Source organism: Sus scrofa, chromosome 14 (assembly GCF_054392235.1).
Source record: "Sus scrofa isolate SSC_HxYL_T2T_F1_AM1 chromosome 14, Sscrofa_HxYL_maternal_Yorkshire_Landrace_v2.0, whole genome shotgun sequence".
Classification (NCBI taxonomy): Eukaryota; Metazoa; Chordata; class Mammalia; order Artiodactyla; family Suidae; genus Sus; species Sus scrofa.
Window position 1 is genome coordinate 146,911,586 of NC_139396.1, and position 16,679 is coordinate 146,928,264.

General features: G+C 36.0%; 1 protein-coding gene across 4 annotated transcripts in view; it reads left to right on the top strand.

The window, feature by feature from the left end:
* NHLRC2 (NHL repeat containing 2) overlaps positions 1–11,117 on the top strand; it is an 80,076-nt gene extending 68,959 nt beyond the window's left edge. For 2 of the 4 annotated variants that reach the window (XM_084992894.1, XM_084992895.1), the window contains one exon: positions 3,134–11,117. In XM_084992894.1, coding sequence (XP_084849020.1) covers positions 3,134–3,390 — 257 coding nt within the window. In that variant the 3' untranslated portion in view covers positions 3,391–11,117. 4 annotated transcript variants of the gene reach the window in all.
* Positions 11,118–16,679: the final 5,562 nt, after the last annotated feature.

A 16,679-nucleotide genomic window follows, 5' to 3' on the forward strand; every position in this document is an offset into this window, starting at 1 on the left:
CTCCAGTTCAACCCCTAGCCTGGAAACCTCCATGTGCCACAGATGCAGCCCTAAAACAAAGGGGGGGGGGGGAAGCTTGCTTTTAACTGAAGTAGCTTGGCATAGATTCTAATTTGGTTGTTTTATTATTATCTTTCACATTTCCAGATAGTGTCTGTCAAATGCTTTAGAGCTTTCACTTGCTGTTCATTTTATTTTAATACTATCATTAAACTTGATTTACAAGTTATTAAGCTTGAAACCACAGTTTCTTCTCTAGAGATTCCAAAGGTAGAATTTGAGCTCCATTAACTTGCTTACTACAGGAAAATGGATGCCAAAGCCATTGCCTAAAAGTATGCTGTTCAAGTAGAAGAAAAACCATTGTTGGAGGAGAACATGGAATTGAATATAAATGAATTACTATGCTTAGAGTCCAGGCAGAGCCTTTGTCCTCACTCACTAATTTGTGATTCTTTAATCTAAGAACACTTCCTGTTTGAGTCTATTCTCAAAGGTGTTCAGTTACTGTAAATTATGTAAAGATTTAGATGTGCGTTTTCATCACAGTTACAAGTAATCAGTATATTACTTGTCTTCCAGCAGCAGTGCCTTCCAGCTTCTCTAATAGAGTGGACAACAGTTTTAAAGTGACATATTAGTAGTCCGGAGCTAAATTCTGACCTCTTGTCTCCAATAATCTTCCTCTGTCCTAGTGTCCCACGCTCTTTCACATGTTCTCACTCAGTTCTCTGTTTCCTACTCCACTCCCCCTCCCTTGTGGCCTCTCACACACTTTTCTTTCGTATGTTACCCAGATCCCAGTTCTGTGCCTTCTTACCTTGTACATTCTCAGGGCAGCAGCTGCAGCTCCCCACTTGGTACCCACACCGAGAGGACAGAGAGCTCTTGGGAGGCTGGCAGATCTTGGCTTAGAGTTTGCTGGCCCTGGAGAGACTGACTGAGCCTGTGGGGAAGTCACCCCCTCCCCTCCACTCAGAGGAGAGGGCTGAGCCCTGCAGCTCAAGGGTGTTTGGAGCTAGCTCTGCGGGGAAGAGAACTCACCCTGACCCTTCGGTCCTCAGTCCTCTGAAGGTTCAGCATACGTCCTCCACCGCCAGTGTATCTGTTCTGCCTGTGTGTACTCATCTGAAAGCATTGCATCAGCTGGTGATCACTGTTAATTTCTCTGTTTGAAATTAAAGAGCAGTGTATTTGTTTTTTAAAATAGGATACTGACAAGTTAACATGTTTATTTTAAATCTACTTTGCAAACACACAAGTTAATAATGAGTTATTGAAATACAAAATGTGAATAGTATTAAAGGAAAGTGAAGTAGATTCTTGGCCATCTTAACAGTTGTACAAGATATTGGCTCCATTTTTATTGTATAGGGACAAATAAGCTTTCAGGTAAGAATCCTAATGTACGATTTCAAAAATTGTTTTATAGGCTATGTTTGTAAATATGTGACTAAAGGACTTTTTTTTTCTTCTTGGCTAGTTATTTAGAGACAGAAACACTTTTAACATTTTGGTCTGTAGAATCTTAAAGTTGCCAGTAAGTAAATAAATAAATAAATAAATAAGTAGCAGTCCAAAAGCACCGCTAGACTAGCGTGTTACAGCTTCACAGGTCCCACATGTGATGTATCTAAACAGTGTCTAAGGAAATGTTGTCAGTTTTATTTCTAGAATTGGACATTAAAATAGCGTAATTTATTATTTTCATGTTTTTATCTAAAATATATGGAGTTCCCCAAATAATCTGCTCTCTCTCAAAAAAAAAAAAAATCAAACATTAAAACATACTTCTCAATCCATAAATAAGCAAAGAAGGCCAGAGAATTTTTGAAGAATTGTTTAAAAAGCTCTGCACTTAACTTTAGATGCTTACCTTTCACATTGTCCTTACTCTTATTTGATATATTTTTCTCAAATTTAATTTTTCACTTACCAGAATATCAGAAGCAACAAACTAAAGGAGAGATGGAGAGGACCAGTAGAGGCAGGTGCTCTAGTCTGTTGATGCATCCTGAGATCAAAAGAAAGAAAAGCTAAAAAGTAGACATAAAATTTCACCACTACTCCATAGATGGTCCATTTTTGTGGCCCCAAGTCATTGATAAGTCATTCTGTTATGCTCAGTGTATTCTGTTTAAGAAGGCAGGAGAGCATGTCCTGTGTTTCCCAAATGCTGGCCCTTAATATCTAACCCCCCTCTAACGCTTAGTGTCAGTGTATGTGTTTTTCAGTATGACACACATGTTGCTTCTGAGAGAGGGCCCTGGGTGAGTAAAAACATTTTAAAAACTTTAATACTAGAAGGTTTAACAATTTTTAGTGGTTTTTATACTTCGTTATATAGATAAGTGTGTATTTAAGTCTCATAAGAGTTTTATGTGTTAAAACAAGGTGGACAGACTCTTAGATTTTTTACATTGAGTCCATTGGAATAATGTATATACATTGTTACTTTTTTCTAAAAAAAAAAGTGCCTTTTTTTTATTATCATTACCTTTGGATATTCGATAATTCATCATTGTCTTAACTTGAAAGTCACTGCAGTTACACATACATTTGTATTCCCTAGATTATTTTGGAGTTTGCATATTAAATTCCTAGACATTTTTATCTGTTTTATTTTCTTTTTTTTTTTTTTTTTTTTGGCTGCGTAATGACATGTGGAAGTTCCCTGCCAGGTGTTGAAACTGTGCCACAACAGCAACCTCAGCCACTGCAGTAACAACACCAAATCCTTAACCTGCTATGCCACCAGGGAACTCCAAAAATGATGTTTTCTAAAGTGTCCTGTTTATTTCTAGAACTTATTAATAGGTTTCTTTTTAACTCTATAACCACATTTTAAATCTATAACTATTATTTTCAATATTCACCTTGATTTCAGTAGGAATCAATATATAATTTATTTTTCAGTGTTCAGAGGAAGAATTTTAATTTGCTATCAAGATGATTAGACTGGAAACTTCTCACATCTTATTTGTTTATGTCCTTCCCAGAGAGCACAATGCCTGGCACTCAGAGGCTTTCAGTAAACCTTTGTTGATTGAATGAATCTAATCTTTGTAAGGTTTGTTTGATTTCATACTTGTCTTCTTATATAGTCCTAATAATTTACATTTTTATCTTCTAGGCAATGAATGGCTTCTTCAAGGACAGATACCATCTGGAGAGATAGAGAGCATTTCCAATCAACCAACAATCTCACTGCAGATTCCTGGAGACTGTGTATCTCTCGAAGTCGTTCTGTCTATCAGCGTGTTTCTTTATTACTGTAGCACAGACAGCAGTGCCTGTATGATGAAGGGAATTTTGTTCAGTCAGCCTTTACAAATAACCAATACACAACAAAGCTACATAGCACCAGTAGAACTCAAGTACATATTTTAGCAGGCTGGCACGCAGCCCAGTGCCACCTGTTCTCCAGTCCCCACCATCACTGTAATTTCCACCTCTGGATACCCAGAAACCCATTGTTTAGTTCTAGTAACTGGTATGAAAATGCAGCTATGCTCCTTATTTAATTATTTATTATAAAGAATGTCCTTCATTCTTGGCTGTGTACCAGCTAAATCTTTGACCATGATTTGAACCGTGATTCTGTAATCTATGCTGCTATTTGGCACAAGACTTAAGTCCACGTTATAGGACAAAATATTATCGGTTAGGAGATAATTTGCAGTGAATACTGATAATAATGATACCAAATATTTTAACTCTTTGTACCTTTATTAATATCAAGCAGCACATCTGAATATGTAAATTTCACAGTAGCTTTAAACAACAGAACTTAAGCTCCAGTACGTGTGTTGGTATAAGGACACCTCCCATTCAAGGCATAGATCTGTTTTAAGCCAAAAAGTCTTTTCATCATAATAGAAATTTAAAGAGTAGCTACGTGATAAATATGTTCTTTGTTCTCTTCTGCAGTTTTCTCATTTGAGATGTATTTAAAAGAGAATTTCAACCTATTTTTGTTATAAATTATTTGCTATTTTAATGGTATGTTAAAATTACTAATTTCACCATTACTAATGATGGTGTGTTAAATATTCTATATATTTCTATACAGAAAAAGTTAGAGTCTCTAAGCACATACAGACTCACTCTTTTAACCTTTCTGAATGAACACAATCTTACCAGATAATGAAATGGATCCACAAAAATATGACTTTCAAGAAGAAAAGGACTTAGGGACAAACACATTATTGTCTGTGATGCTACTTAATGATAAAGAATTAATTGTGACAGCTGAATCTGATGTAAATGGACATGTATATTGTCTTAGAGATTTAAGTTTTAATTGAAGCATTAAATTTATATTGATTGGATTTTTGGGGTTTTGGGCTTCCATATTCAGCATTTAAATTATAATCATTTATTATGTTTTGAAAAATCACAGTTAAGCCTTCAAAATGAAAATTTCAATGTGAAGCACTTTCATGCTATTACCATGTATAGTACACCTTAAAATATTAAGGCTGAAATATACAGCGATTTGATGACACTGTTTGGTGGGGGTTTTTTTAATCTTAAGAGAAATTATCACCAGAAGATATTGAAAGTTTTTTTTTTAAATCATCATTTCTCTTATAGCTATTTTAAAAGCCTTTGCTTATTTTTTTACTAAAACTGATTCAATATGTTTGTGGTTTAATCAGCTTATAAGATTTTAAAAACAACAGGTGAATCATATTTATTCAGTAAATATTTATAGACAAAATAGCACAATATGCCTTCCCCTTTCAGATACTCAATTTGAAGTGTAATTTTTAAGCATGATCATCTGCCCATATCTTTATGTTTTTTTGAAATAGAGTTTTGAACATGCCTTTTTTTTTTTTTTTCAGGTTACCTAAATCCTAAGTAAGGAAATTCATAGGTCATGACACTTATATTTAATTTGGAGCTTGCTAAAGCTATTTTTAAAGAAAAGTTTAAATGCAGAAGAAAAGAAAAAGAAGTACAAATGTAAAGTTAAAGAAGTAATTCCATTTAAAATTATATATAAGTAACTCATAAACCTTTTCTCTCCATAAAAAGTGTTTTCTTATAAAAGGGTGTATAACATTAATATTCTCTCTTATGGAGAACAGGCCATTTTTAAATCTCATTTGATTCTTAATAGTTCTCATTTCCACCTGGACAGGATGAGAATAGTTTTGCTTAATTTTTTCCTACTTAAGGATATAAACAATTTCACTCTCTGGAAGAAGTATATACAGTTTTACTTGCTAATTCAGGAATGCCTGATAATTATTTTTTCAGTATTATACATACAAATATATCCATACAGTATATATTCTAGTGTACATTAAAATCCAAAAATATTTCTTAGAATATATTGTTTCTTTTGTCTAGACAGAGTCTGCAGTTAGTGTTTTTAAGTTTACGCATTTCTTGACTTTCAAAGTAGTTTTATTGACCATTTTTATTCTTACCTAGCCACCAGTCTGCATTGTTTTTCATATTCAAAATATTATTTACACGGATTGGTATGCTTTTTTTTGTAAATTAGGTTCCTAGAATTTATGACTAATATAAACCCTTTAAATAAGAGGAAGCACTAGAAAGTTTATTTTTAAAACTTCTTGATTCCTGCCTGACTTCTGCATATTTTTTAACTTTTGCTTTTCTTCATATATAAATTATTATGTCCAGTGATAGTTTTAAAAGAGTAATATTTTAATGTTAAGTCACCATAATCAAAGTGCCAGTAATGTGGCATTACACACATTTCCACATAATACCTGGAATCTTTACCCTAAATTACTCTGCTGGTCTGTCCCTATTTTTTCCTCCACTCTTTATGTTATTTCACAGATGGTAGAATTTTCTTTGCTGAATTTATACTCAGGATTGATATGATCTCTGACAAGAATTTTGCTTATCTTGAATATGCTGTCTTAAGCAAATACTTAACTTCTTCACACGGGAAAACTTTAGCATTTTATCACCCATAAGTGTAACTTTGGCAAAGTTACGGTTGTCGATGACTGACAGTTTACTCCTTAACTATTCTAATAATCTATTTAGCTCTAGGCCTGCAGAAAGCTATAAATTGTAACACAGCTTTAAAAAGCATATATGTAGATGAGTTTATGTACATATGTTTGTGTGTATGTACTTAAACAGATACAAGGATCAGTTCCTCACATAGCCAATATTCTTTGGAGCTGGTACCACTGAAATCAGTTACTTTCTGCTTGTTTTTCCATCGTTGAAAAACTTGGGAAGACGTTAACACTGCATATCTCTGTAATATGACTTTCTGCTTGCCCAGTGTTTAGTATTATATCAGCCAGTTAAAAAGACTTCAGTCTAGCCATTATATTTGGCATCATGTTTAAGAACAATCATCAAAAACTAAATTGCATAGTTTACAGATGACATAAAAATATATGTAGAGGGACTGTGAAGGACGGAATTGTGAATATTTTTATTTTCTACTTTGCTGTATTTTTTTTTCCATTGAACAATGGATTATTTAAAAAAAAAAAAAACTGGGTATGTCCTTTAAATATTTCAAATGAACCGAACATTAAGCAGTTGTTATATAATTATAGCTTTTCTGAAGTCACTTTTATTACCAAAGGTCAGAACACAGTTTAGAGCTCTTTGATCTACCAGTTCTTTTAAGGTTGTGATTTGATGGAGACAGAATGATTGTGGCTTTTTCTGCTGGGGTTTTTGTTGTGTGATGTAGTGTGGTGTCTGTGAGGACAGACTTTGCAGTTGCTTGGACTCTTATCTACTCTATAGAATGGGGTTACTATACTTGCCTTATGGGGTTGCTGTAAAGACTCAGTGAAGTGGCGTTTATATAGCAATTAGTAAATGATGAAACTTCTAGTTATTGGCTTAGGTAATAATAATGGTAATAATAATTTATGACCATAAACACTTGGCTTCACCTTTTCTTTGCAACTGCGGATTCTAAAGGAAACTATTTCTCTACACACTGGTCTGTTAATACTCTCCATAGAGTTGGGGTTCAAGAGGAGACATTTTTGTTTTATAATAAACATATTACTATTTTATCACTGATGTTATAAAGAAGCATTCCTGCAATTTTATTTTTTGAAGTTTTTTAAGACCTTAGTTTTAATGAATAATAAACTTCCTTTGAGAGGGTCCAGACGTATTCTTCCTAAACCCCATTCCTGGAACCTACTCTGATGGTGCTTTACCAAATCTTCCAAGTGCCTTCATGCATTTTTGCCTCATTTGAGCTTCAAAATAACCTTATGATGAGACAGGTAGACCTTATGCCCATTTTAGATAAGGGAGCAGCCTTAGAGTGTTGGGGACATATCTCAAGATCAGAGCTCCCTGAATAATGAATGCCCCATGTTAGAGTGGTGACAGGCGCAAGCAGTTGCTCGGCCAGTTTTGCTGGATGGCTAAGGGTCAATCGTGAGTGATGGATCTTTATTTGAAAACAGATCTCCTAATTCCTAGCTCTACTCCTAGATGTAGGGTGAAAACAAACTGGAATTAAGAGTACTTACTTTTGTGAATGCTTTCTTAAGCCTCTGCAGTATTTAAGTAAAGTAATAAGAATAATAGCTAAAGTTATTCAGTGCTTACTGTGTTCCTGGTACTTAGTTTCTAAGTGTTCTCTGTATATTAACTAATTTAATTCTCACAACCATATCATGAGGGAGGTACTGTTTTTTCCCTCATTTCCCTGATGAGGAAACCAAGACACAAAGAAATTATGAGCGTTTACACCAGCATAATCAAGATCTCACATTTAGGACCAACCAAGCCTAGATATGTCCGCTTAACTACCATGCTGTGTTGCCTGCCTCTCAAAGTGTTTTTTTAAAAAAAAAAAAAAAAAAAAAGCAAAAAAACCACAAATCTTCCATAGTTATATATAGTAACTAGTCAGCCCAAAGAACCCAAAAAGTCCTAGTGGTGGTGTTGTTTTTGAAATTTAAAGCAAATCCATTTAATTATATTAGCTTTGGGGACTTTTCTTTACACATACTTATCTTTCAGGGTTTAGAACAGCCTGTATAATTGTTTGTTTCCCAGAAGATTTTATGTACCATTCTTTCTTAAATTCAGATATTAGCCAGAGTTTTTCTTGGCAGGTGGATGTCTTAAAGAATTAAATAGTTTTCAGTGTTAGTTCCAACAATGCTATTTTAGTTGGTCTTCAAAAGGTAATTATAAGACCTGGTCATAAGTGTAACTGAATTCTTAGCACAGCACTGTCTCAAACCCTAAAAACCTTAATATGTAAGAAAATACTGTTTTGATAACCAAAGTGAGCTCTAGAAAGAATATTTGGCCAGTCTGTTCACACGTTAAGTCACCTGCCTGCTTACTTCATAAATAACACTGCAGTATGTAGACCTCACCCCAGCTCACCTGCTGAGACTCAGTTATATGCAGTTCTATTACAGTAAAGTTTTCACCAGGTCAGCCTATTATTCCAGCTTTAGGTACTATTAAAACGGATGAGGTGAAATGCTGCACACCACTAATAATGACTCCTGATCATCTAAATACAAGAATATCTTCATTTAAGTAGTTTGCTAATTTAAATATTAAAATATCTTAATATTGCTAAATAATTGCATTTCTGAAATCCACGAGGGTATGTACATCAACTTAAAAAGGTAATGATTGTGTCATAGTTTAAATGCAGAATTCACTGTTAGTCACCAAGATTTCCTCCTCTTCCTCCTCCTGTGGCATAGTTTCTTTAAGCAAAAAATTCACACTGACCTTAAGTCACTATTTCAAATAATTAAAAGTTTGCCTCCCGCTTTCCTTGCAATAGGGTAATAGAAAGCATGGTATGAAAAACCAGAGGCTGGACTGATCTCTATGTGTTCCCTGACCAACGGACCTTGGCCTTTCGCATATTAGACTGCGGATCAGCCTGGCCGCTTCGGGCCCAGGTGGCCAGTCAGACCACAGCCTGGGAAAAGCAGATCAGGAGGCAGTGTGGTCAGCCTCTCTGACTGCACCCGCTCCATTTCTTAGTGTGCCGATCTGGTTTAATTTTTTTTTTTCCAAAGGATAGAGTTGCAAATGTTTGCCTGGCTGTAATTCTTCGTTGTTTAGTGTGTCCCTCTTCCTCGCTGGCGTGTGACTCTCAAATTGGCCAAAGGACATTTTGTTCTGTGAGAGCCCCCACTAACAAAAGGAAAGAATTACAAGTATTTCCAAATCTACTGCCCAGCCTATACCAACAACCAGATATTAAAAAGCACTAAACAAGCACAGTGAAACACTAAGCAAGCATGTACTCAAAAGCATTTTGTAACACATCAGGGCACGGTATGAATTCCTTCCTCTTTAAGCAGCAACTTTCACATCTGATTTTTTTTTTTTTTTTTTTTTAGTAATACAGAGTTAAGCAAAATTGTCAGATTTTTTTTTTTTTTCTTTTTTAGGGTCTCACCCATGGCATATGGAAGTTCCCAGGCTAGGGGTAGAATGGGAACTGCAACTGCCAGCCTGTGTCACAGCCATAGCAATGCCAGATCCAAGCTGCACCTGCAACCTACACCACAGCTCACAGCAACACTGGATCCTTAACCCACTGAGCAAGGCCAGGGAGCGAACCTGTGTCCTCATGGATATTAGTTGGATTCATTACCACTGAACCAACCACAACAGGAATTCCAATTGTCAGGGTTTTTTTAATGCTTTAGATGGACAATTATTACCTTTTACGTTCAGTATACTTGATTACATATTTATATTTGAAATAAATGAGACATAATACTGAGAGGGAAAAAATCAACTGTCAGACTTGAATGGGACCAGTTTAGACAATATTTTTGATTCATTATCTAGTATGCTATGCTCAGGAGAATTATGTGTTGAAGTATATAGAGCAAAACAGTTGGTAAGGTGTGGTAATGAAGAGTAAAAACAGACACGTTCCTTTCTGAAAAGGAAGAAGGGCTCTGCCTTGGAGCTTATCTTCAGTTTTTAGAATTGGCTGTTGTTATTCTTAGTCCCACCAGAAGTGTGTTTATCCTGCGAGCATGTGCAGGGTGGGCTACCTGTTGTGTTCATCACACTAACAAGTTCAAATGCTAATGAGTGTGTGTGTGTGTGTGTGTGTGTGTGTGGCATTGGCATGTGTTGTTCCCGCATGTCTCTGATACTCATCCAAACTTTGCCTATAAAAATACACAACCTCTTCCTCTCCACACTTTAGGCTTCCCACTCTCTGAAAACAGTAGTAGTTCTTATAGACGTTTCAGTGAGGAACTATGGCTCCACAAATAACAGAAATGCTAGATTGGTTTTGTTGTGGTAAATTTTTTTTCTGAATTCTTAATATGTCAGTTTCCAGAGGAGGAGAACAGTACCCTCTGTGACTTTAAAGTTCCTTTCTCTTTCCTCGGAGGTAAACCTTTCTAATTATGTTATACATAGTAATATGTATGACATTTGCTTTTTTTTTTTTTTAAGTTCAAAACTTTTACTGTTAGGTTGTGTTGTGAGCCAGTTTAGAGATGTTTTCATGGTTGTCATTACATGGGATTTATGGATAAATCAGAGTTTGCTGTGATACATATATATGACATATATATAAATATATATATACACATGTACACACTTTTAAATTGTAATATTTCATAAATCCGTCAAATTTTAAAGACACACTCTTCCCCTCTTTTGTGTATATAAAGTTGTGGTTTTTGAGAATAGAGTCGGTCTGCTGTGCTTTCACTTCTGTCATCCCAAAGGTTTGATTAGATCACTTTTTTTCCTCCAAAGATAAAAAAATGCAGTGAAGTTCAATTTACAGGGTCAATATACTGATATTTCTAGATATGGTGAAGTTCTAAAAGAATTTACTGGGTCTGCATTTTTAAGTATTTCATGTAGGTAGAGTAATATATTTTTATATAACACTATTTCTACATTGATTTCAAGACTGTTTTCAGTGATTTTCTCAAGTGCATGTGTTAAATCGTTTGGAATGAATGGCAGTGACCATTATAACCAATTCAGAGCACGTGTAATACATGTGATTATAGAAAACAGTGTGTTTATACTGTACACTGAAACCTAATGCCTCTTTTCTAAAGCTTTGTACATTTTTCATGAAATAGATTAAATATTTTCTCTCGAAAGCCATGTTTGTGTTTTTAATATGCTTTCTGTTTTAAGTACATCATGAGATAATTTTACTGCTGAGTAATCAAAGCCTGCAGGTCATGATTTATTATTTTAACTTTGGGAGTAATGAAGAGCATAATACTTTAAAAAACTCACATGCTTTTACTTTGGATTATTTACTTGCAATCATATTTAAAACAGATTTTTAAAATACATTCAGAAAGGGTGAGCTGTTCAGTAAGAATGGTATTGGGAACATTTAAAAAGAAAAAGACCTCTACTTGGCACTATACACAGAATGTGAAAGGAATTAAGGACAACAGAGAAATAAAAAATAGAGAAATGCCAGAAGAAATAAAGGAGAGCATCTATAGCATTGGGGTGTGGATGACATTCCTGAGAATGACCCAAAACCAAAAAGCAGTAATGAAAAAATTGTTAGTATGACTAGCTAAAAATTTTAAGCATCTGCATAACAAATGAGAACAAAAATGACAAAGGAAAATGACAAACTGAAAAAATATTTGCAAAACATAACATGGACATAGAATTTGTCCATGCAATCTAAGAGGAGCACCTATAAACTCGTAAGAGAAAGATATCCCACTGGAAGATGAGCATACAAGTCACAGGAGAGAGAACAGTGATAAAAAGATGTTCACACCCGCTAAGTCAAGAAACATAAATCCATTCATTCAGCTATGAATTGAGCACCTCTTTTACGCTCTGTTCTAGGGTCACTGATGAACAAATTAGACGAGGTCCCTGCTCTAGAGCTTGCATTGTAGTTGGGAGGCTAGATGAGAATGACTCAGTAAACAAGGATAATTGTAATAACAAGGTAAATAGCATCAAGGCCTCACAAAATAAATTTAATGAGAAGAAGCCAGTCTCACACTTGTCCAAAGGAAATGCAGAGCCCTTGGTGGCCCCTGTTTTCCGAAGTGGTTCCACCAGCTTACACTCAAGGGAGAGTATGTGAGAGCTGGATCCACATTCTCTCCAACACTGGTTGCCAACTTGGGTTTTTGCCATTCAACATTAGCTCCTAACCTCTTGCATTGATTTCCATCATTGTGACCGTGGGCGAAGGGGAATGTCTCTATTGGCCTTATGTGTTTTCTCTTTTAGAGGAAAAATGCCTTTTTGTGACTTTTGCCCATTTTTCTGTTCTCTGCTTTTTTTTGCCCCCTCCCTGCCCGTCTGTGTGCTTAACGCTTACTGACTTGCAGACATTCTTTTTCTGTTCTCAGTGGTGTGTGATTGCACATACTTTCCAAGACCCATGTACTGGGTAGTTCACCGCTGTCATGTTCATAATAGCAAAAACTTAGAAATAACCAATGCCAGGAGAGTTGACCAAAGTGGGATGGCGGTGGTCCTGAGTCCCAAAACTTCTACTCAGCATGACACTATATTTTAAGAATACATATAGATGAAATTACATCAAAAAGGAAAAACAAGGAAGTGATAAACTTTACCAAATGAAGAATGTTGGTTTGTTTGGATGAGAGGAGGCGAAGGGATGAGATGAGACGAGGTAGGGGTGACCATTAGATGTGAATTGTCATCAAGATCCTAGCTTGTGTGCTGGCCAGTGGTTTAGGAGTTTTTACAGAGTGTTAAAACCAAGGAGTATGGATAATACAATTTTATGCACCTGCACACCATTAAAAAACAAAAGGCAGTGAGACCAGCACAAACTTGCAGCACTGAATGGAGGTCGGGAGTATGGAAACAATGCCAGGGTAAGCAGCAGCCAGACTTTGAGCAATGTGAGTTCCAGTTTTTCAAAGTTCAGCCAGAAGCCACTAAGGACCTTTAAACAGGGAATCATGTGATCTAGTTTGTGTTTTAAAAGATCACTATGGCTGCTATGTGAAAAATGGATCATGTGGGATGGGGCCAGGAGAGAGGAAGCATTTGGGAAGCTTTTATTAGCCCAAGCAATAAAGAGTTAATTATGAATTGGGCCAGTACGGGAGAAGGGGGTAGAAGGGACACCAATAGGATTTGCTAATAGATTTTACTTTATGCCCATGAAATTGGCAAGATCTAAGAAGTCTTGGTGAGGGCACAAGGAAATAAGCACTTTTGTAATGGTTTAAAGCAATGTAAATTATACATCTCTTTCAAGGGCTATTTGGCATTATCTATCAAAATTTATTTCATTTTTTTGCTTTTTAGGGCCACACCTGTGGCATATGGAGTTTCCCAGGCTAGGGGTCGAATCAGAGCGACAGCTGCCGGTCTATGCCACAGCCACACCAGGTCCAAGCCACATCTGTGACCTACACCACAACTCACGGCAATGCCGGATCCTTAACCCATTGAGCGAGGCCAGGGATGGAACCCGAAACCTCATGGTTCCTAAGTCGGATTTGTTTCCTTTGTGCCACGACGGGAACTCCCTCTATCAAAATTTTAAATGCATAAATATTTTGACCCAGTAGATGCACTTATAGAAATTGGTTAGAATACTTGCATATTAGCACAAAATAATGTCAGCATTGTAATAATAATGAAAAACTGGAAACAACCTAAATGTCCATCAACAGGGGAATATTAAGTTAATAATGATCCATCCATACAATGGAATGTAATGCAGCCATTAAAAAGAATTTCAGGCATGTACTTGTACCCATATGTTAGCCAGGGAACACAAGTTGCAGAATTAATGTAAATATCCTATTTTAGTTTTTATATATATTATCAAAAAGACAAAAAAATAGCATTGTTAGGATGTAGAGAAAAGGGACCCCTTGTGCACTCTTGGTGGAAATGCAAATTGGTGCAGCCATTAAGCAAAATAGTATGGAGTTCCTCAAAAAATTAAAAATAGACCTACCCATGACTCAGTAATTCCACTTCTGAGTATTTATCTGAAGAAAATGAAAACACTAACTTGAAAAGATGCATGTACCCCCATGTTTGTCACAGCATTATTTACAAGAGCCAAGATATGGAAAAAAGCTAAGTGTCCATTTATGGATGAATGGATAAAGAAATATGATACACACACACACATGCACACACACAGAGGATGGAATATTATTCAGCCATGAAAAAAATCTTGGTATTTCCACCAAAAAGGATGGATTTGAGGGCATTATGATAAGCAAAATAAGTCAGACAGACAAATATTATATGATCTCATTTTCATGTGGATCTAAGAACAAACAAAACCCCAAACAAACAAAGCCAGAAATCCAAGCTCATAGATACAAAGAACATATTGGTGGTTGGGAGGTAAGGAATAGGCGAAATGGATTAAGGGAGATGAAAAGCTACAAACTTCTAGTTAAAAATAAAAAACAAACTAGCTCTATACAGGTACCTATTTGTTTACCACAGGCACACACAGATTACCTAGACAGTCTTTGCTTTCTACAGTAACGCAAGATTATAAAAATGACCATGCAAGCTGAAACTGCAAAGCATTCTTTAATAATCAATTGGAGGAGTTCCCATTATGGCTCAGCAGTTAACGAGCCCAAGTAGCATCCATGAGGACTCGGGTTTGATCCCTGGCCTCGCTCAGTGGGTTAAGGATCTGGCATTGCCATGAGCTGTGGTGTAGGTCACAGACATGGCTCGAATCCCTTGTTGCTGTGGCTCTGGCATAGGCTGGCGGCTACAGCTCCAATTCGAATCCTAGCCTGGGAACCTCCATATGCGTAGGTGCGGCCCCAAAAAGACAAAAAAAAAAAAATCAATGGGAGAAAATATTGTTCCATGATCTTTAAAAATATTTCTTAAAATATTAAAAACTCTGGGTGTGGATTATAAATGCAAATAAAATAAAGCTACTATTTATTTAGCACACTACAATTTAAAACACTGATAAAGCTTTCATTTTTTTGTTAAGAAAATTTATCAAGAGTATTTGAACAGTGCTTGCATTCTTTTCACCTTTTCACCATTGACTTTATGAGACAGAGCAGCTATCTTTTCTCTGCCCTGGCAACTTGTCACACTCATTTGCAAGTCTGGATCAGCTACCAGCCTTTTAGTCTTTGTGCTTTCAATGCTGTGCCAAGTTTCTTTCATGTGAAATTGTTTTTGTTTTTCTTTTGTTTGCCAGCATCACTTCCTCCAGGACACCATCATTCTTTTAATCATACCCACTTTCCTCATTTATGTTAATAAATTCACTCTTACTATGTTTCTCTGGTTGGGTACCCAGAATCCATCAAATCTTCTCAAGGGCAGCTATTTCCTCTGTAACTCTACCTTCCATTGAAATTTCACTTCCAGTGTTTCCCCTTTTCATTTCTTTGCTGTATTTTTTGTCTTTTAGGCCAATTCTTCTCTTCTGATTTTCCGCTTTTGTAAAATATCACATGGCTTTATCCCTAAAAAACAAGAAGCCTTCGCCACTACAAAATTTGCTGTCTGTGCATGAACTGAAGAATATGAACAGTGACCTGTCACCAATAGACTTTGAAAAAAGTGACATTATTAGTCACTGGTCATGGGACACACCTGTTATTACATCTGTTATAGTGAATTGTGAACTAAAGAGCTGACAGTGAAGTTTCTACATTGCTGATTCCTCACGGTTAGTATATGGTGATAACTGAAAGTTGAATTATGTTGGGAAACTGGTGTTATTTTAACTGGAATAACTGAAGTTGTGCACATCAGAGTTGTTAAAGAAAGAACTTTGAATATAAAGAGAAAAAAAAAAGGGGGAACTTATAAATGGAAGGTACGATAAACTCCTAGTAAGTGTATCGAGTTAAATACAGAGGATAGGGAGGGGCTAGTATTTATTTACCTGACATATTTTTGTATTGTTTGAACTTTTGAAAATTAATAACTTTTTAGAGCAAACTAAAGTGGGGAAAGAAATGACTTCTGTTTCCCACAATTGCATTGCTTGCTTTGTATGCATCCTGGTGAAGGTAACCAGAAAGGGAATGAGAAATAATATGAGAAGCCATGTTGAGTAAGAAAATATCGGGGGTAGGGGGGCTAAGGAAAGCCTGCAATGGTTATCTTAGACAACATGAAGAGAAATCACGTAAAATGAGAGTAGATTTGTCACACAGCATATGGTCTTCTCTAAAACACCAACTTGGTGCCAGCTGACCTGACACTATCATTTAATAACAGAACAGCCTTGAGCAAATTACTGTACCGCCAACATTGTTTCCTCATCTGTCAAACCGGATAGTCATACCTCACAGTTATTTTATGATAATATTAGAAAAGCACTTAGCCCAGTGACTAACCACTAGTCCACGCTCCAAACATTGAGTCATTCATGCCACGGAGGGCACAGAGTTCTCTGCCCAGGAGTATCTTCAAACAGAGGCTGTAAGGTGATTGGATCAAGTGGGTATCACAGTGAGTGGGCAAGGGAACCAGATGACCTCAAGTTCTGAATCATTCTAAGAGTCTGTGATTTGGAGTATATATAGAAAAATTTGCTCATCTAGTTTTACTGCAAAATACTGACAATTTGTTATTGATGCCTTAGGACTTTGTAAGATAATATTTTTTAGAATGGAACACACTCTACAAACCCACTCAAATACTGGTGCATTTAAAGATCCAAAGGTTTTTAATAG